We start from the raw sequence: 20,319 nt of genomic DNA, 5'->3' as shown, positions 1-20,319 counted from the left end.
TGTATTAACCAGTGTATACTTACCCCGTCCTCTGGTTTATATCGTGCAATTAAGCTCTCGTACCACTCCGCACTTCCTTTCTGTTAAAAATTAAACAAATTAACAGAATAAATGACTGAATTAAATATCTGATATTGTTTACTTTCAGTTTTTCTCACTAATATATATACATATATACTGTGAATACATTTGCTGCTCCATAAAATGTTGATTTCTGAGCTTCTCTTGATACTTTCTAGCTTTTATACCAACAATAACACCAACAGCTATCCAGCACATCACTCTGTAGCTGGCAGACACCTGCAGCATGTCAGCCCTGTGTGCACCTCTAGTGGTAACACACTCTTTCATTGTTACCTTGACAGCAGTGGTGATGTCCAAATGCAGTTCATTTCGAAGAGGACACACAGTCTTAAATGCCCGCATGTTTTGCATGTAGCCAATCCCCCTGGCATACACAGACAGGGAAAATTACAAGGAATTACAACACAAGACTGCTGTCAGGTCGCATAAATGCTGGTTCCACATCATACACAAACATGCTGTTCTTCAAATCGAATAAGCACAAAAGCTACAATCTCACTAAATTCCTTCCACTCTAACTGTAGGCAGGATCCTGCATTATCACGGCAGGAACTTCAACTATTAGGTGAGTCACACTGTGTGTGTGTGCCTCTGTGTGTGTGTGTTTCTGAGAGGTGTGGAAAAGATCTCCCTTGAGGTGCTGATCATCTGGACTTCTTACTGGGGAACCTTCTAAAAAAAACAGTCTTCCAAATTAGTGCAAAGCAACATGAACTTCAATAATTAGCTGTTTTTACTGGCTGACATTTAAGTGGGAGAGAATTTCGTGCAATTCCCTGCTCTAACTTTTTTTTGTGCAACGGTTACTTGAAGCTCGAAGACCACAAGATGGTAATTTTAGGCAGTCTGTCCAAGACTTGGGTCACAGCAGAACATCTCTGCAATACAGACCAAACTGTCATCAACGTTAGTGCAGACATCCACGGTCTTCCATGGATTGTTTCTCGTGATTTCCTGGTTGATGACAATGTTTCTAAAAATGACTGCCTGGATTTCCATGACACTCACTATTCATGTGCTCCAAAGGATGAATGCTTATGATTTCTTCGAGCTAAAAGTTCCACATGTCCACGAGCAATATTTAAATCTATATCTACATATATGCTCTTCAACGTTCATTCATGCCCTGAAAGCGTAATCCTTTCAGGTTTCCATCACTGTATAGCCCTCTTACCTGTGTGTGTGATAGGATCTGGTCACTGATTGTACTGGTGGAATGGAAGCATAATATCATATCGGCAATAATGCATGTTACATAAGGGAAATAGATGTGAGTTGTTGCTTACAACCACAATATGTTGGCACAAATGAGAGCCATTTTTCAGGTTTTATTCAACAGTATTTGTGGTCAGGAACAAATGTTTAGTACTTAAGTTTGAAATGAGTGATGAGCAATGATTAAGATATTTCTGTTTGAGTTAGGGGCCCAACACTGCTTCCTCAGACTACAGGTGAGTGCGTGACGTGATGTGATGGCAGTGTGACTTTACCTCAGCATGAGCTCGTAGCGTGTAATGGCAGCGGCACTGGTGCAGGGGAAAACCTGACGCATGTTCTTCATCAGACACAGGCAGTGCTCTGTGTACAGCCTGAAGCTGTCTGACAGCTGCCTCTCCTGGACACAGGAAGGGCCTGCAGTTATAGCTTCAAGTACACTGGCTGTGAGACATTTTTGGCTGAACCAAAAACCTTGATGAATGTCAGTGAAGAGCTGAGCTAATGAGGTGACTGTTTCCAGATGATGAAAGGTTTTTGTCCTACTGAGAGGCTGATGGCGAAGAACCTACCAGGTCGCCCCTCACAGCGGCAGGGTCCCACTCGGCATCGATGGTCCTCAGGAGGCGCAGCAGCAGGGAGTAGCACACCCTCTGGGTCCGATGGTGGCTGCTGTAGCACTGCCAGCGACTGTGTCAAAAAACAAAACACGCACCTTTTACCTGGTGCTAAAGCTTTCACGTTTGATTTGATCAATTTTATTCCTCCATTAATACTCACATAATGGCCTGTTGGAGAGGTGAGAGATCAGTTTGCACAGCATGGTGAGTCAGTATAGTCCATGCTGGAGGGCAAACCTGCCCGTTCCAGTTGTAGGGCTCTCTCTACAATTAACATGTGGTAGATTAACATTTCATTTCAATCATACATACAAGTGTAAGAAGAACCTGTGTGTACTCAACAAAATTTTAAAACCAGAGTTCATCCACATGGCTGCTAAAAAACTCTTCTGTCACTTAAGTCATATCCAGAGTGCAGCAACTGTGACTGCAACACAAAGTAGACTTTGTGCATCAACCGCCTCTGCAGACACTGGTGCGAATGAGGCCTTGTGAAGTGCTGTTCCAACATCTATCCTGCAATTTACTATTTTAACACTGGAATAATTCAACTCCAATTCTCATACATACACAAAATTAATTTCCCTGCAGTGAGAACAAGGCATAATCACTTTAAATCCCACTTAGTGGCCCCTAGAGGCCATGTTGTTGGTGGTTTGTCTCAACTGACAGGACAGGCAACTAATCAACTCAGGCCATCATTAAAGCTCTGTGCCTTTACTGGGGAAGCTCAAAATCACTTTCCTGTAAAGGCAGTTTTAATATCTGGAAGAAACTCACCTTAACATGAGCGTGCTCATATTCCACAATCTGACTGAGCAGTTTCTTGTGAATAGAGATGTTTGAGTCTTTCTTAGACAAAGCCGTGTCTCTCTGAAAGAAAACAAAAGAGTATTTAATATCTCACACAGGCAATTAGAGCAGTATTCTGTGCACTGAATTACTGTTATACTGCACAGACCTGGCTGGTGAAGGGCTTCAGTATCAGGTGACATTCTCCCTGAACTTTAGATGTGCTGGATCGAGGCTCCAGTTTAAACCAGGTGTCATAGCCCATAACTGGGATCTCCTGCAAGAAGGAAATCAGCCAGATTAACGGTGCTGACGTTCTTCTGGGGAAATCCTTCACATTGTATCCTTCGGGGGAACCTCTTCGCGGTCGTCTTTGATTTGTCAGAGCGGCTCGATGCCTCTGACTCGTGAGACATTGATTTGAACTTTTACACTTTGAAGACTCACGTTCAAAGGGATGTTGATGCATCCGAGGAAGTCATCGGCGTTCTCCTCCGAGCCCGATGAAGCGGATCCATTGGCACGCACTGACTTTGCTATCTGCTTAAAATACCTGACAAGAGTGCAAGGAAAAGGGAGTGTTTGTCACAGGTTGCATTCATGTAATAAAACCTACAGTCAGCTTTCATTTTTAGACGTTTGGCTGATGCTTTTATCCACTGTGATTTTTAATTAGAGCATCAATCTCTTTCCTAATGAAAGTTGGCTATTACTCAGATTTTTCTTCAAATGGAAATTGCACATTTCCCACCTCAGGACTGTGATCCTTTTGTCCCTTGGTTATGACTGACATCTCCAGGTTTTCATTAAACATGTCTGCTATATATTAGTCTATCCGTGGCCGCGGCTGAACTCTCTGAACGTTCTGTGTGTGCACAGCTTTATTGGCACTGGTCTTTCCTGTATGTCAGTCTTTCTTTAAAGTCAAAAATACGTTTTTCCTTCTTGTTCCTACAATTGAATGTTTGAGCTCCACTGAGCAGAATTATGCATGTGCAGAGTTGGATGCTAGAAGGCTTTCTCAGCATCTCCTGTGGAGTAGTTAAACTTTTAAAACGGCATATATTTGCATAATCATAGATTCAGGATTCTTTTAATGAGGGAGAAGAATGTAATTTTAAGGATTTTAACCTGATAAAAGAACTTTATTTCTACAAAAAAAACATATCAGAAATCAGCATTTGTGATCCAGTTGCACTTCAGCCCTTCAAAGAAAAGAATAGCACTGCATCATTACGTTTCATTACATCCATGGAAATTGCACAACACAGTTCCTTCTACCTTCCCATTCCACGAAGTCCACTGACTTCATTGAGCTTTTTGCAGGCCTCAGCAACAGACACGTCATCATCATGGTCCCTGAAGAGAGGAGGATAAGTCAGAGGTTATCACAACCTGTGATCTGCTGCAAGAACATGTTTGCACAATAACTGCCTGAACTGAGAACTGAAGGAGATCTACAGTCAAGAGCCATAATACAGTTTAATTACAGCTGGCTGAGCTCACTCAACTTGTACTGGAGTCAAGAGTCAGCTTGTCACAGAGTTTTAACCAGAGGGGGGAAAAAGTTTCTCCAACAACTAAATAATGCTCCTCCATCGATCTGTTATGGACCATGACTCACCTTTGGCTCAATATTCACAGTGAAGGACACAATGGATAAAAAGATCGAATATAACTCAAGCCATTTTCTTTCAAAAACTGTCATTACAAAGAGAGTGTGTGCAGAAAAAGGAAAATGTTGAAAGTTGTCAGTTTGTTAAGATTTTGGAAAAAGAGTGATTGATTTAATTTGGTTTTGTTTCTTTTGCGCAGGGACTGTAACACGAGACAAACATTTATTTTGTGTGTTTTCAGTATTTCTTTAGTTATCTGAGATGCAAGGGGAAAAAAAATCTGACATTACAGCATATTTAATGTAATCTAATTTAATATAATGAAAATCATCTGACGTGAAAGGAATTCATTATTCTCACCATATGTCAAGATGTAAGAGGTCGTTGTGGACATCGTCTATTTCACTGTGAAACAAACAGGAAAATCATTAACTGAATTGTCCTCTCAGAGTAAATACTGACACAAATACTAAACGCTTCCAAAGAGATGACAATGTGCTGCACTGGTCACATAACTAACAGCTTCGGCCGTTAGCGTGAAACACATGAAACTGTGAATTCTGCACGTCACACATATCATCATGTCCAGTACGGTGATGAAGGTCGAGCTGCTGTACTCACAACACAAAGTGCTCGTCCCACACAGGGTTGAGAGTCTCCGGTTTGACCTCGGTCACCTGGATACACCTGGCAGGTAGCACCTCCTTGGTGCTGGAGCGTTTCTCCAGCTTCTCTTTCCTCTTCCTGAAGCTGAACTTCCTCTCCTTCTTCTCCTCCACATCCCGCGGGCTCTGGCCCACCAGGATGCCCAGCATGCAGTAGGGGTCGCTGTACCCTGGCGGGCCACAGGGTGACATGAAGAAAAGGTTATCGCACAAGGGAAATTGTTACTGTTGATGCTGGCCGACAGTTGCTGTGCAATTCATATTTCACTGAACTTTTTTTGTTTTCTAATAGAAAAAGGTTATTTAATGCTTGAGATGTCTCACCATTTGCATCCTTGGCCATCAGATTCTTTGCTTTCATGACAGAAACTCTCAAGGAAAAACTGGCTCTCTGTGAAAAAAGTTTAAATAAATTAAGATTATGCATTAACAATGTATTTTCTTTAAAGGTAAAATAACTGCTGCTCAGTATACTCTTTGCTGTAGATATCTAAGGCTGTGCCTAATAGCAGCCATTAGCTCAGTTAGCTGTGTAGTTAGTGGCCCTATTAGCTGACTGGAGTCTATACAATATTTAAATATCAGAATTTCTATCAGTCTATCATCAGGGCTCACAGTTCCTAAAGGACCAATGTGTAGGATTTAGTCTAGTGGCGAGGCTGCAGTTTGCAACCAATTGAGTACCAGCCTCTTTCCTCTCCCTTCACGTGTGTGGAACCTACAGTGGCTGCTAAACACGTGAAAGGCCCTCTCTAAAACCAGTCTTTGGTTTGTCCGTTCTGGGCTACTGTAAAAACATTGAGGGCAACATCACAGACTCCATGGGAGAGGACCCTGCAGATATAGGGCTCCTTCTAAGGTAACAAAATCACAGCAATTCCTATTTTCAGGTGATTATAGACTAATGAAAAAACACAACTCTGAATATTACATTCCATGTCTGCCAATAGATCCCCTAAATCCTACACACTAGACTTTTAACAGAGATATCTGAAAGGTCCCTGGCAGTCAAGTTGAAGTCATGAAATCATCCAAAATGGGGCTTTCACAAGTTGCCGGTCTTTCATCTCTCAACTCTCCATCAGTGCCCTCCAGCTGTGACTCTCCAGGCCATGTTTTCACCTTATTACTACTTCACACTTCAAACTATGGGCATGAGAAAATAACAGTAAATGCACCGAAACACCACCTGTGGCTGCACAACTGAGGATTTAGCGATGCCTCTAAATCTGCACTTTGTGACCACTGCAGACTCCATTCTGTTATGTGTCTCATTAACTTTAGAAGATAATGACTTAAAGGACTGTACCAGATGTTTTGCATGTTTTAGCACATTCACCATGGGTCACAGATTGTGTATGTTTGCAAAGCATGCTGTTGTTAGAAATTTCTTTTTCTATTGATCCAGGCCAAATTGTAATTCAATTTACTTCTGTATTACATAACATGACAATATATTAAGAGACTCTACTCCTACGTCTACTTTAAGATCTGTTAAAAGTTATATTATTGTTACAGGGTCATGCTATGCATACTGTTCGATCTGTCCATAATGTGCATTATAATTCCAATTCTGAAGATAAATAAACACTAGTGCAGACTTGATGTTCACTGTGCTGGATTACACAGCTCAAACAAGCTTTAAGACTTCACTATCCTGAAATTCAAGTAACAAAAACCTGCACAAATACTGCCATCATGCTCGTTCAGTTTTGTTTTGTTTTGCATTTATGTGAAATCTACTGGACACAAAATACAAACTAATTTACACTGCAAGTACTTAAATTTGCAAATAAAATTGCACTGTATCTGAAGGATATTGGTACGACAACATTTGAATGGACTCAGAGTGACTCACCTTGGATTCTTGAACTTTCTGGAGAATGATGTCATGTTCCTCTTCACCCATATCAAACACCTTGGAGAGATAGTCAGTGGAAAAAAGAGCAACAAAAACCTGAATAAACATTCTAGAAACACTCAGTTCCTGGATATATAATTCTACATAACTGAACAGACATGTTTTTTTAAAGCTGACATAAAATCTACTACAACGCCGCTGAAATTCCTTCATTTTATCAAAGATTTGGTTCAGTCAGAGCTCCTGCCAGCACCTGACCAGATGGGAAAATGTAACACACCTTGAAAAAAAAAAAAAAAAAGACGCCCACTGCAGACATAAAAGAGGCAGCATGGCATCATCTGAATGGATGTAATATCACAGCTGAATATCAGTACATAGTGTGACTGGGCTTCGATGTTTAATCAGGTTTGAGCCAAGAGCATCTGCTCAGATTCTTACAGCCTGCTCACAGCAAATAACACTGTCTCTGTGAGGCTGGAGTCAGTGTTACGAACAGAGATTTAACGCTGCTCAGGAAATACAGTCAGTTTTTTTTTAGATAGATAGATAGATAGATAGATAGATAGATAGATAGATAGATAGATACCTTCAGCAGGTAAGCAAACAGCTCTTCGTCACTTTTCACATGCTCTGATGAAGGCACTCCCACCCGGTTGACCACCGTGTACACAGCTTCCTCATAAAGCAGGTCCAGCTACATGAAAACACACTCCACTTAATAACAACCCTTCAAACATAAAATGCTGTTTCGCCTTCATGCTTTCTGCTCTGCTGCACATCAAAAGCAGGGATAGAGAAAAAAAAACAAACCTAGACTGTGTTCTGTTTTTGTGACTTTTAAGATTTAATCCCTGCTGAAAAACAATGAAAAGAGAGAAGCTGAGCTGACGCACCTCTGTCCTGCTGATTCTGTTGGGGATAAAGGACTGGTCCACATGCTCTTGGGGCGGCGGGACCGTGCAGGCCCCTCTTTGGCACTGTGAAGGGACAGAAACAAATGAGCCGAAACAAAAACTTTTTTTAATGGTCGTGTTGACTAAGAGCAGCTCACAGAAAGGTACTGACAACAGCATGCCAATCATTAGTTAAAGGAGTAACATCTCCACTGATTTCCTTTATTTTGCCTCATTCTAACCCTAAACCCCTTACTCCTAACCTTAACCCTAACCCTCTACTGGAGAAGGAATTATTCAGAGCTTTACATTAACTAAAAGTACCAGAAAAGCAACGTAAAAACACTTGATTACATGTTAAAGCATTGTGTGAGTGATGAGAGAGAGAGACTGATTTTACTGCTGTAGCTTGTTGAGGTGGAGCTGGTTGTTTATATGCAGTAAGTACTTTAGCAGTGCTTCCAAATTTGGGGTTGGACCCTCCAAAGGGTCACAAGATAAATTTGGGGAGTAGTGGGACGATGCTAACATTGGAATGTTGAAATATTGGATATTTTTACCACTTTGGGCGTCATATACTTATTTGCTCAAAACCATCTGAGATGTTTAAACGGGACATCACCCTACCGACGACTCACAGGCATCAGGAAAGAGACAACTTGACAGGTTTTTTGTAATGGGTCACAGGCAAAAAGCCTTTATAATGCATTGTGTTTGATAAGCTTACATGTTTGCTCCAGATTCAGATATCCACAATAAGGAAAACAGACCCAAATTCAACTTGTGTGGATGTTCCTTCTGTTTTGATGATGACTCTTTTGGTTTTTGCTTCTTTTTTTAGTGCCCCGTCATAACAACAATTTGGACATAAGGGCATCAGCTTCTCTCTGCAAACACGTTAATACAGCATCACCGCCTGGTTAGCAGCGGCAGCAGGAGGAGCTGAACGCTGCCATCAACAGCAGGCTCGTCAAAGCTGAGCTTCCAGTCTTCTGAGCGCACAACTCAACCCGGCCCTTCTGTCTGCGAACGTCATGCAGGCTGAGTGACAGAGCTGAGGTCGACACGCTACGCAAACATGCTTCGAGTGTGTAACAGATGGAAAGGTGGAAGTCGGGGTGGGGGCTACCTCAGCCTGGGCAGCCCGCAGCATGTTCTCCTGTTTCTGAAGGATGGCATTCACACGCTCAAAGAACTCCACGCTCTCTTCGGAAATCCTGCCAAGACGAACAGATTGACAATTCATCTCTAAAACAGGGACAAAATACTTGGAAAATGTGTTGATTTACAAGTAAAAGTGAGGTGAAATGCATGTTGTGTTGTGGTAAACAGATACATCAGATCATTTATCGTAATTAAAAGTGGGATTCGGTGACATCTGTGGGATCACACTGCATCCTGTTATATCATAAAGATGATCTGTTTCCATTTCACACTGAATGCCTGCAGCTCACCTCCGTCTTAGCTATCAAACACCGTCTTATCTCATGCATGAGAAAGCAAAGCAGGTCTGGACCAAAGCACTCAGTGATCCAACATGTCTGCACTCTGCATGAACCATGTTAATCCACTATGATGAGCAGGGCGGTGTGCAAAATGCAAATGATGTTTTCTCTTTCTTCCAGGTGTGAGTGAATCCCCGGGCTCCCGCTGGCCCCAGTTGTCATGGTGATACAGCCACATTCAGGGAGGGAGTAGCAGGCTGAACACCTTGGGAATCCCCCCACCACCACCACTACCATCACCCCCACCTCTCACCCCTCCCCAAACCTCACCGGGGCATTATCCTCCCTCTAGCAGAGCTGTCGGGATCGGCCATGCCGTCTGCCTCCACACCCCCACCCCTCCCGGATTCTGTCTCCTTTCTCATCTCACAGCCAACCCCATCGCATTACACAGCGGAGCCGTCCACAGAGGCCCCGTCACGCTCCTTTATTAGCGTCATCGCATCACAGCAGGCGTGTGGCAGCCCATCTCAGCACCCACCGACTCTCTCCGCGGTCGGGGAGCGGATGGCAAACCCCTGAGGTATTGATGAGGACTAATGGCAGCCATGCTGCGCGAGTTGGTCAAGTTGCCACTGCCGTCAAACCCTGTAAAACCTGCGAAACCTGCTAAAATGGTTCAAATCTCTCAGCAATGCCAGAATAAACATGAAATATCGCATGCCCTCCAAAAATATCCCGAAATTTATGCCACAACACATGCAAACCACCACAGTCATGCTTCGCGGTCAGGCATTAAGTAATTATTACTTACTCAACTAATCGATTAAACGCTTTGTCCTTAGAAGGTCAGAAAATATTTAAAAAAGCCCAAGGTGACATAAATCAGATTTTGTTGCTTGTTTCGACCCACCAGCAGTCCCAAACCCTCAGAAAACCAGCTTTTATTATTTATTATTAGAAAATCAAAATAACTGCTGATTCATTTTCTTGGAAATCCCTGTATTTTCACAAAAGGATGATTTGCTTGCAAAAGCAGAACACAATTACCCTTTAAGTGTCTGGTGATGAAATCAAGGGGATTATTTGAATGTAGGTTTTCAGTTTAACGAGACTACTTTGCGACAAGGATAGGCCTTTACTTTTCAGCCTCACGGGTGTGTTTGTTGATTTTACCAAATACCGAACAAAAGCTGACTCTTTATTCTCAACTGAACCCCCTCAGTCAGTGTTTGGAAGCTTGAAAGCAGAAAAGCGAGTGTACAGTCTGTGAATGACTCCACAAACAAAGCCTGTCCCGCTGACAAGAGATGGGAGGCTTTGTTTTATTTTTTTGGAGCTTACAGTTTTATTTGCACATACAGTTCAGTACAAATAAGCTTCATTTGATTGTAATACTTGTGAGGCGCTCAGTTCTCTCCACATCCATCTTCAATCGTCCTGGGCATTCTCGGATCCAGAAATCTGTCTCTTCTGTCAGTCAGACAGCTTGAGGATTTATACAAACGGTCTGGGGGTCTTTGGGACGTGTTTATGAGCAGACATAGTGCCCAAATCCAGTCAATTGTGATTTGATACACCTAAAAGAAAAAGGATGTTGATGTCTTTCAACCTTTCCCTCTCTCTCTCACACACACACATGCACACACACACGCCACCAGAATAACAAACTGATTTGATGTTGCTAGGAAACAGGTCCTTTAAAAAAAACAAAACAAACAAAACTGTCATTTCATTCTAATTTATTTTCAGAATTCATTAAATTATGTTTTCCTGTCTCGAGAGTAAATCAGAAGGAAAACATGAACGCTCTGAACTTCTTCTATCTGCGTGTTTAAACGTGACTAATTGGGAGTGTGACGGTGACAGCACCACTCCACTTCAGACTGCAATATAATATGGCAGTGCATACATCGTAATTAATAGTGCAGACATCACTGTTGTCTGCAGCATGAAAGACAATGTGACGTCTGTATGCATTCTAATAAAATAAGATGGTTTTTTTTAATGTGATCGCTGGTGGTTGTCAGTCCATACGATCAGCCTGCGGCTCCTATCAGAATAGAGGATCTCCAAGACAGGGATCCCCTCTCAACACGACACAAAAGACTGTTTGTTTCACTATAATTACACATTTGATGCAGCAACAAAACATCACAGGTGAAAACACTGGAGATACGATCGCTCTGATGGAATCTCTCCATTCACAAACACGTGCAGCAGCAGTCTCAGCTACAACTGCAGAACGGAGCTGACAGTATGGGGTCATGGAGTGAAAGTTATATAATAGCTGTATTGTGGGAATTCTTTCCTCTGGGATTAAATGTTGACCATCGCTGCTGTTGTTCGGGGTTACTGGTTTAAAGGAAAAGCCTGATTACACCTGTTTCTTATTGGCAACAAATCCCAAAGAAAGAAGAAAATAAATCATCCTGAATGAACTGATCCTGCTCACGAGTATTTCCTGCAAAGACAAATCCTGATACAGCTTCTTCTTCTTCTGTGCCATAGAGCTCCATTGTTGTCTATTAAAAACACAGCAATGAACCCCACTATGGCAGTGGGTGACACATTCCTTTACTACGATGAACACAGGGACTGTAGTTTACTCAAACTCAATCACACGTACATTATTCTTGGGAAATAATTGGCAGTGGTTCCCAACCTGTGGACTCCACCAGTGGGTCATCGGATACATCTGAGAGGTGACTGACTGACTGGCAATTATTCAAATGACACAATCTGAGATGTGTGGAGGGAAAAATCACACCTGAAACGAGTGCTCAAGGGTTGCATGCAGACACTGCTTTATTTTAAGCCCTCAAGACCAAAAGGTCAGGAACAGGACTGAATGTGCATTAATCCATGGTTAAAAATAGTCCAATGAAATGAAATGTTCACTTGAGTTAAAAAAAAGAAGTGATTTGCTAAATGTTGAATGTGAAATGAGGCTTAATGAAAAACTACTTTATAAAGCATCAGTTTTTAAAGACTTTAAAAGACACCGTCACAAACAGGGCTGAGTGCCATGTGCAGGTGCAGACCTCAGGAAAGAGAAGCGAGAGATGCAAAAACACATTCATTTAGGTGGTTACTGACAATAATAATAATATATAATAACACCAGCCTTACCCTTTAAATGTATAGTCTGTCTGTCATTAATTACTATAATTGCATGCGCATTTGGGGTCTCCGTTTAATGTCATTCTGTTTGTGTTATTCTGCATTCATTAAAAAATGAGCCCAATCCAGTGACACTGAGGAGGTCAAATCCATTAATGACACTGCAGCGAGCTCCTGATTGAAAACACAGTGCAGTCCATCACTGTAGAAAGAGATGGAAGTGAACAGAGAAGCAAGCAAACAATAATAAGCCAAAACAGAAATAGAAATGTAAATCCCTGTGGGTTTTATGCTGTATGACGTCTATGACTATGTCATTTCCACAGTCTTAACAACCAGCTCGCATAGCAGTAAAAGCATAATTGGCTGGACTGAATTAAAAAAGTTCACCCCCGTCGTGCCGCTCCGTGCTCTGCGAGCTCAGCCGACTGTACCAGTGGGTCAACAACTGTGGACGGAGCAGCCCAAATCCGCCCGGCCTCATTTGCAAATTCTCAATTAAAGTGAGAGTGCAGGCAGGGCAGTGGCAGCCTGAATGGATAACAAAGATCAGCAGCCTGCCTCTAATGATGAGCGCTCTGGGTATGTGCACGGCTGAGGCTCAGTGGGAAGGCTGTCGCTCCAGTGAGCTGGCGTGGGAAATGAGAAAAAGGTGAGATACTGTCTGTTCAAATCGCTCTTTAAGAAAGACTTAAATAGGGCCTTACTGGGGTAGTTTTTAGATGAAATTGCATTAAAAACATTCGATATCATAGATTACAATTTGATAAAACATACCAAGACTGCACCAAGAACATGAATGAATAAAAATATACATGAAAAATTCCTCTGTGTGTCTAGTATGACTCTTTTAAATCTAACACTGATCAGTGTTCAACACAGCGTCTGAGGTTCTTCCGCATTAAAAATAGACATCGTCGTCATTACAAGTGTAAGTTCACATCGAGGCAGCAGCCTGTGTTTGGGTTGCTATAGAAACCTCAGGTTCATACTATTACTTTTGGCTTTGGATGAAGCTTCAAAACAAGACTGGAAAAAAAAAAAAAAAACAGATGATTTTACCTGTGCCACTTAATTTGTTGCGACGAGCCAGGCAAGGAAAAGAAAACGGGGAAAAAAATCCTGATCAGACAAGATCAAGATCAAGATACAAAATCCACCAAGATCCTGTTTATTCTCCACGCCCCCAAGAACACAGCGCTGTCAAGCTAATGATAATGCATTAATTGAGATATGAGAAACCTTAAAAGTACAACAGAAAAAACTAAGAATGCATAGATATAGTACATGACATACCTATAAATACACTAAATTAATTCAGTTATTTACCTGTCTTAAATGTAACAACATACTGATTGCAATTTCCCAATGCCCAAGATAATGTCCTCAGATTGCTTCTTTTGTCTCACCAACTGTCCAAAACCTAAAGATGTTGAGTTTATTAGACCTTAGGATGAGAAAAAGCAGCAGATCTAGCAGCGTGCTGTACTGTGGGGCACTCAGACATGTTGACATCAGGTCCGTGTGGTGTAAACTGATATGCAAGAAAGCAGCGTTTGTGATCCCAGTTAGAGCCTGACTGCGCATGTAATAGCGTGGTTGATGTGTCCTCAGGGGTGAGGCGGCTTGTGCACGGCATCGCTCACAGTGAGCCACAACTCTGGAATAAATGCCAACCACATTAAAACACTCTGTTGACAAGAAATGACGACCCATGGCTCCAGCTGGACGGCCAGTGGAAAACAAATGAATAACAGGCATGAATTATTGCTTATGTGCGTGTGCCGCCGTTTTCGAAAAGGCTGTCATTATCCCTCTGAGCTACACCGACTGCAATTCAATTTCTCTACAAACAGACTCATTATCAAAGCTATTACTTGTTCTTAACAGCAGCAATCAAGCAAATATAGCTGCAAACTATGTTTCTAGAAAATAGAAAAACAAACAGCCTGCCTCCTGATTCTTGCTCAAATTCAAGCAAGGGATCTGGAGAGGGCACCACAGCCTGACTTCTACTAGCAAAAGAGCAAAAAGTTCAGGCTACGAGCTTCAAACAAAAACCCGTGAATGCCACATAAATGAAAAACCATCATAAAAGCCAGAAAGCGGCTCCAGAAGTTGAGGAAGCGTGTATGCGTGCACACCAGCGACTCACCTGCGAGGTAAGGGCTCGGGACAGTGTGTGAGGGGGCTGCCGGCGGTGGGCGGAGGCTCCCTTCGGCTCCTCAGCGACTGGCTCCTCTGCACCTGCCTCAGCACACTACTCTTCAGGTCCAGCAGCGTCGTCATGATCTTTCACTGTCAGGGCAGAGACAAGGAGCGACCATCAGACCCCTGATTGAGGACGTGAGTCAAAATGCATTTAATTTCAGCTGGCTGTTTTGAGAAATACAGTCGGTTTGGGGGATTCTTGTGGTCTAATCAGCTGCATAATCACCCCCCTGGCCCCCTTCCTCTTTTAACGTAATTATACTCTTCCTAAGCAGAAGGTGTGTTCTATTTCTGTCTGACTGATGCCGCAGGGTGTACCATTTATCTTCCACCTTTTAGTCCGGTCAGCTCAGAGTCGACCGACTTTTATTTTTGGGACCACACTTTGGACATAATATGCAAATCAAGAAGCCTCACAGCCACAAGAGCCTCAATTTCACAAAAACAGAAAAAAATAACAGGAACAGCTAAGAAAAAAGCTACTAGAAATACTTTCTCTTAATCATAGACCTGGGACATCTGCAGGGTAAAAACGAGAAGAGACCACTGCCCAGTGGTGGAAGAAGTATCCAGATCCTTTACTTCAGTAAAAGTACTGATATCACTCTGTGAAAAAACTCCACTTCCAGTAAAAGTCTTGCATATAAAACCTCAAGTAAACCTGGACAAGTATAATCAGCAAGATTTACTCAAAGTATGAAAAGTAAGTAAAAGTACTCGTTGAGTATTAGAATGCTTCCTGGTTATGTTTTACTATTATATGTTGAGTTTTCGGATAAGTTATACTGCTGTGTTAATGTGTGTGTTGCATTTTACTGCTGTAGATGTTTAAGTTGGAGCTAATTTTCCTCATTTATATACTGATGGACAGTTTAATCTGCAGTGATGCATCAAATTCTACAAGATCATCATTTGTTTGCAGTGTCGCTGTCCTGTTAGAACCACATATCTCTAAAAAGTCAACTTTTCATGAGAAAAACAGCCTGTTTTCAGCTTTGTGGCGAAGCATTTTCCAGCTAATCCAGGAGTGTTTACAACCATTTATTGATTTTAAGAATGAGGAACGCTTAAAAGAACCTCCAGTTTATCAGAAAAAGTCAAGATCACCAAATGTGGAGATGCGTGGTTTTCACTGAGATGTGGAGCAGAAGTATAAAGCGGCAAAAGCACCCTGAATTTGTACTTTGAGTAAATGTACTTAGTTACATTCCACCACTGGCTATATCCAGAATATGTTGCAAAAGCAGCTGAGTCAGCCAGATGGTGAGAAAACAGAGAATATCAATAAAAGAAGAGCCTGCAGGAGAAGTGTAGTGTGATGTGGTTTGCAGATGGGAAACTAATTTCAGTTAAAAGGTCTACAGAGAAGTGTTAATGCAGAAATGCACTGGCTGTTTAATGAGAAGCACATTCAGTTATAACTTCTGCACCTGCACAACAAGAGTAATACAATTACTGTAATTAAACTTGTATTGTTAATTGCATAATTCAGACTTTCGTTCTTTTTATGCAAACAATTAAAATACTGGCACTAAGTGCAAAGCCACCATGTTTCACCCTGTGATAGCATGCAGCGGCGCAGAGACATGGAGAAGCTGGTCCTGACGTGAATCTGGAAGCTGTGCTTACTTTCTTTTTATTGTGGGGTTAGCTGAACATCTTTCCCAACAAATGATATGATGAAAACCTTTCACACCAGGGGGCTGCTTGCAGGAGGTTGTGACACTCTTTGCTCACAGGCACATCAGCACCAGGCGTTGATTTTGTTTGTTGAGTGTAAAGCACTTTGGAACACTAGTTTTGAAAACTGGTCATTTTTACACTCTTTTAAATGCTTTAAACTAACCAGACAATGTGTTCATTACCATAGTGAGTGTTGCAGTTGCTGGTGCAGCAGCTGGATTGTCTAACCTTTGCACAGAGCCGGGCTAGCTATTTCCAGTCTTCATGCTAAGACGAGTTGCTGGCTGGCTGTAGCTTCATATTTACCAACCCACGAGTGATATCAAGCTTCTCATCTAACTCTTGGCAAGACAGCAAATAAGTGTAAATCCCCCAAATGTCTGAGTGTTCCAAGTAATAAGAGCAAAACACAACTCTTGTGCCCTTTAACCACAAAAGCGATGTATCATGAGAAACCACCTTTGATAAAAACTAAAACTAAACCTCAAACCTAAGACTAAAACCATGACTTTCTTACAGATGTTCACAGACGGCAGCTTTTCGCTTTGATGAGGTTTAACAGAAGCAGGACTCATATCTAAGCCTCTGCAGAGAAAGGCGTACTCTGGCTATCGTGACTGTGAAACATGAATTTAAAAAAAAATGAGCCGATCCGGCGACCTTAGACAGATTGGCACTGTGTTGCTAAGCAATTCTCTGCGACCGAGTGCCATAGAGTGAACTCTCATTTTGGCTTCATGGTGTCTTTTAAGTAACTGAATTATGTGACCTCATCACAATACTGCGCGCTGTCAGTGCTCCCTGGAGAGAGTGTCTGCATTCTAAGTAAGGGCGAAAGAAAATGTTAACTAAGCAAACTTCACTGCAGCATCACTTGCTTTTAAACCAGCTCAGTTTAGTCTGTCGCCTGTGGCCGAAGCCGAGTCTGTGGGAACAGGGAGCCAAAAAACAAACAGTCTTCCTGTTTTCTGTAACACAAATAAGAAAGTACTGCATTCCCAAGAGCCACGTAATTGGTGTGAATATTTTATTAAGCTGTAATTCCCCTTTATGACCTTTCTGTCAAAAGTCAGACACTGAACTTCATTACATAGCTGCAGTAAATCTAATAGGACTTAATCCATTTCATCTTGACTGAAGGTTTGCTATTTATAAATACCTGCGGTTCAATATTGAAGTCGGCCACTAAATCCTCACAGGACCAGAATACATTTATTAGCCGTACAACATTTCAAGCCACTGTGGCAGCGAGGCTGTTTACAGTGCGAGCTACGCTTCATGTCATTACTCATTTCAAGGAATAAAAAAAGCGTGAGAATGATACGATTGCAAGGTCATTAATCGCATAAATGTCAGTAGCTGCTACAGCAAAACACTCGGAGATGCTCGCACGTCTGCCTAGCAACTGAGGAAGAGAACGAGGCTGATTGTCAAGCCGAATATGCACTAAACAGCGTCCAGTCGCTTTTGTCCATGCTTGTCCAATTTACGGCGTTTTTAACCGGCCCCACCTGGATGACCGAGAGTCTTTTGTGCGCCTCTGACAGGCAGGGCGCTGATGAAGAGCAGCGAAGGAGGAAGAGCCAGAGCACTCGGAAACAGAGGAATGACAAGGACAAAAGAGAAGGGGTTTGATTGATGGAGAAGTTGTTTCAGAAGACAGTCAGACAGACTCAGACAGTCAGACGTTCTTTTCAATAGTTGACAGCCAATGTCTGTACATCTGTGAGAAGCAGAAGCAATGAACTGAGGGCTGGGAGCCTGTTCTGACTCTCCAGCCGGCAAAAGACACAATACTCGCTGCTATTACCGAACTGTAATAGAGGACAATTAGCTCAGTGTGCTTCTGCACAGAGAGTCTGAGTTGATGCTGCCCATTTCACAAGCAATGCTGATTCATTTTAATTTTTTTTTTCTTTTTTTTAGTTTTGGATGGCACCGCTGAAGGTTGCCTGTTTTGAATTACACTGCTTCCACCAAACGGATCCAGAAAATGAAACATATTTGCCTGCACGACTGCCATCATTCAGTCCCCGAGGCCAACTGCACAGAGAGCAGCACGCGGTCGGCCTTCCAGCTCCGAGGGAGCCAGGAATTCGTGGTACAAGTTGCATCACTGGCCGAGCCAAAGGACAGTATGCTATCGATCCGGGAGGCCGACACCTGTTATCCACTTGGAGTATCCGCACTTTACTCCATTAGGCTGAAGTGCCAATACTCCCTCCCTGTCAGATATCATCAATTGTCTCTATTTTTACTTCTAAAATGGCAGACAGGCATACGGACTAAACTTACTATGCTGAAGTCAACTTGGTGGATGTGGATATAAACACTCAGCCAGCCAACTAGTTGTCAACATGTCTTGCAGTATTGCATTAAGACCCTCTGAAGTGAGAGGCTGCTCAGTAGCTGCCTCTTGCATGATGGATTTATTCTTGTATCATTTCTGAATGTCACTTCTGAAAGTCCTCAGAAAGCCGACTGAATCTCAGAGCTGTTGATACTTTCTGCTGTCAATCTCCAACGTGACAGCACTGGAAATATGTCATAGATACGAGGGTTTAATAGCTAAGTTTATTTACTTATATTTATCCACAGGAACAGCAGAAATAGTGAGTACACTAAATCAGAGGTTGGGGTTGAGCTGAGATGAGATTTTAAACATGATTAAGAGCTTCGACAGGGGTCTTCTTAAGAAACATCACCTTGTAGGATAACATAGTGCACATTTCTTTATCTGTGAGTGAGATTTGGCAGAAAGGAAAGTCAGATTTGTTCATGTGTAATCCATAAAATATACAAAACATCATTTGGTCTAATAAGATCAGTTTTGTATTCTGTCAAAGGTCTGGTTTGTGGAAAAGGGAAGAGTCACCACTTCTATACTTTTCTACTTTCTGGGTTGTAATGAGGTCAGAGGAAAAGAAATAATGTATATTCAAAAGGAAGAAAATTGATGTTTCTGCAATTATGATTCTATATTATAAACAGCAGTGGCAAAGGAAATGTGAAGGCAACACAAAGGTTAGGTGGTTTTGGTGATTTGAATCAGCTTTTTTCACATTGAGCTGTTTTATATCTTATCCACACTTTAGATTTTATTCAATATTCCAGCTCTGGAAGGTCTCGGTTTCTCAGATTTCCACAAAAATCACAAAAAACACTCCAAGGACTGTCTTTATAAACAATTAAAATGCCTTAGCTGTCATGAGATTGCCATTTTAGACCTAAAAACAAGCTCAAGTTTGACGCGTTTCTGCATCAAGCCTTCGTCGGGGATGGAACAAAATCCTGTTAATAGTGGTTTTCTACCAACAGGAACGTTCCACTTGGCGATGTGGCTGAGAGAGGGTGTAGACTTACGAAAACTCCTGTAGATGGCACTGTTTGAACCACAATATTCATCAAAGCTGAAGTAAAGCCTTGAGAGAAAAGTCCAGAGTTCTGGTTCCATATCGTGACGTATTTCTGAGCGAAACAGGAGGCTGGCAGGCTCACTGTAACGTTGAAAAGTGGGCGTGTCATAGCGAGATGGACGCTTGCCTCCATTCAATCGTAGAGGACTTACTCGCCTCCCTCCACACCGTCATCTTCCCCGTTACCGTAGCGGGCTGACGTGCCCCTCAAACTGGAGGAGGTTCTTGCTGGAGCAGTCATCTGTAAAAAGTCTTGTGCATAATGTGGAGCTGTCACAGAAACCACTTTGTTCAAAGTGAATAAATTCTAGTCATCGGTCTCGTAACCATGGTATTTTGCGGAAACAGAAGGCGGTTTGAGGTGGCGAACACCGGAAGACACACCGATATACCATAAAGAATCTTTGCTCTGTGCTGCTAAAAGTTGAAGCTCACATCATATTTTCTTTTACATGATTGGATTTTAATACAAAAATACAAATATATCATTTTTTTGTTGGCATATATTGTTCAATGGGTGAACAATATGAGCGGGAATGTGATCGGAATAGGTTTAAAAGGCATTTTTTTATTTTGTCTCGCCTTTAATCTGCTATTAGAGATCAGTTTGAAGTCTTGATGCTGAAACCTGTCTTTGTTTTAAGGTGACAATTAAGGACAATAAGAATAAATGATATAATAACAGTCACGTT

The 20,319-nt window shown here is 42.0% G+C and overlaps 1 protein-coding gene across 1 annotated transcript in view; it reads right to left on the bottom strand.

The window, feature by feature from the left end:
- baiap3 (BAI1 associated protein 3) overlaps positions 1-20,319 on the bottom strand; it is a 30,682-nt gene that overhangs the window by 6,269 nt on the left and 4,094 nt on the right. The window contains exons 2-20 of the mRNA XM_041957018.1: positions 14,473-14,615; positions 13,727-13,740; positions 11,860-11,866; positions 8,879-8,966; positions 7,750-7,833; positions 7,443-7,550; positions 6,851-6,910; positions 5,317-5,383; positions 4,949-5,162; positions 4,688-4,732; positions 3,993-4,070; positions 3,159-3,264; positions 2,881-2,988; positions 2,700-2,792; positions 2,080-2,183; positions 1,872-1,989; positions 1,575-1,699; positions 358-448; positions 24-80 (exon numbers count right to left, since the gene is read on the bottom strand). Of these exons, the coding sequence (XP_041812952.1) occupies positions 24-80; positions 358-448; positions 1,575-1,699; positions 1,872-1,989; positions 2,080-2,183; positions 2,700-2,792; positions 2,881-2,988; positions 3,159-3,264; positions 3,993-4,070; positions 4,688-4,732; positions 4,949-5,162; positions 5,317-5,383; positions 6,851-6,910; positions 7,443-7,550; positions 7,750-7,833; positions 8,879-8,966; positions 11,860-11,866; positions 13,727-13,740; positions 14,473-14,606 (1,701 nt within the window). The 5' untranslated portion in view covers positions 14,607-14,615. The remainder of the gene's footprint in view (positions 1-23; positions 81-357; positions 449-1,574; positions 1,700-1,871; positions 1,990-2,079; positions 2,184-2,699; positions 2,793-2,880; positions 2,989-3,158; positions 3,265-3,992; positions 4,071-4,687; positions 4,733-4,948; positions 5,163-5,316; positions 5,384-6,850; positions 6,911-7,442; positions 7,551-7,749; positions 7,834-8,878; positions 8,967-11,859; positions 11,867-13,726; positions 13,741-14,472; positions 14,616-20,319) is intronic.

Source organism: Chelmon rostratus, chromosome 17 (genome assembly GCF_017976325.1).
Source record: "Chelmon rostratus isolate fCheRos1 chromosome 17, fCheRos1.pri, whole genome shotgun sequence".
NCBI classification, from domain to species: domain Eukaryota; kingdom Metazoa; phylum Chordata; class Actinopteri; order Chaetodontiformes; family Chaetodontidae; genus Chelmon; species Chelmon rostratus.
The sequence above is the reverse complement of the archived record's forward strand: the minus strand, read 5'-3'. Positions and strand labels throughout refer to the sequence as shown.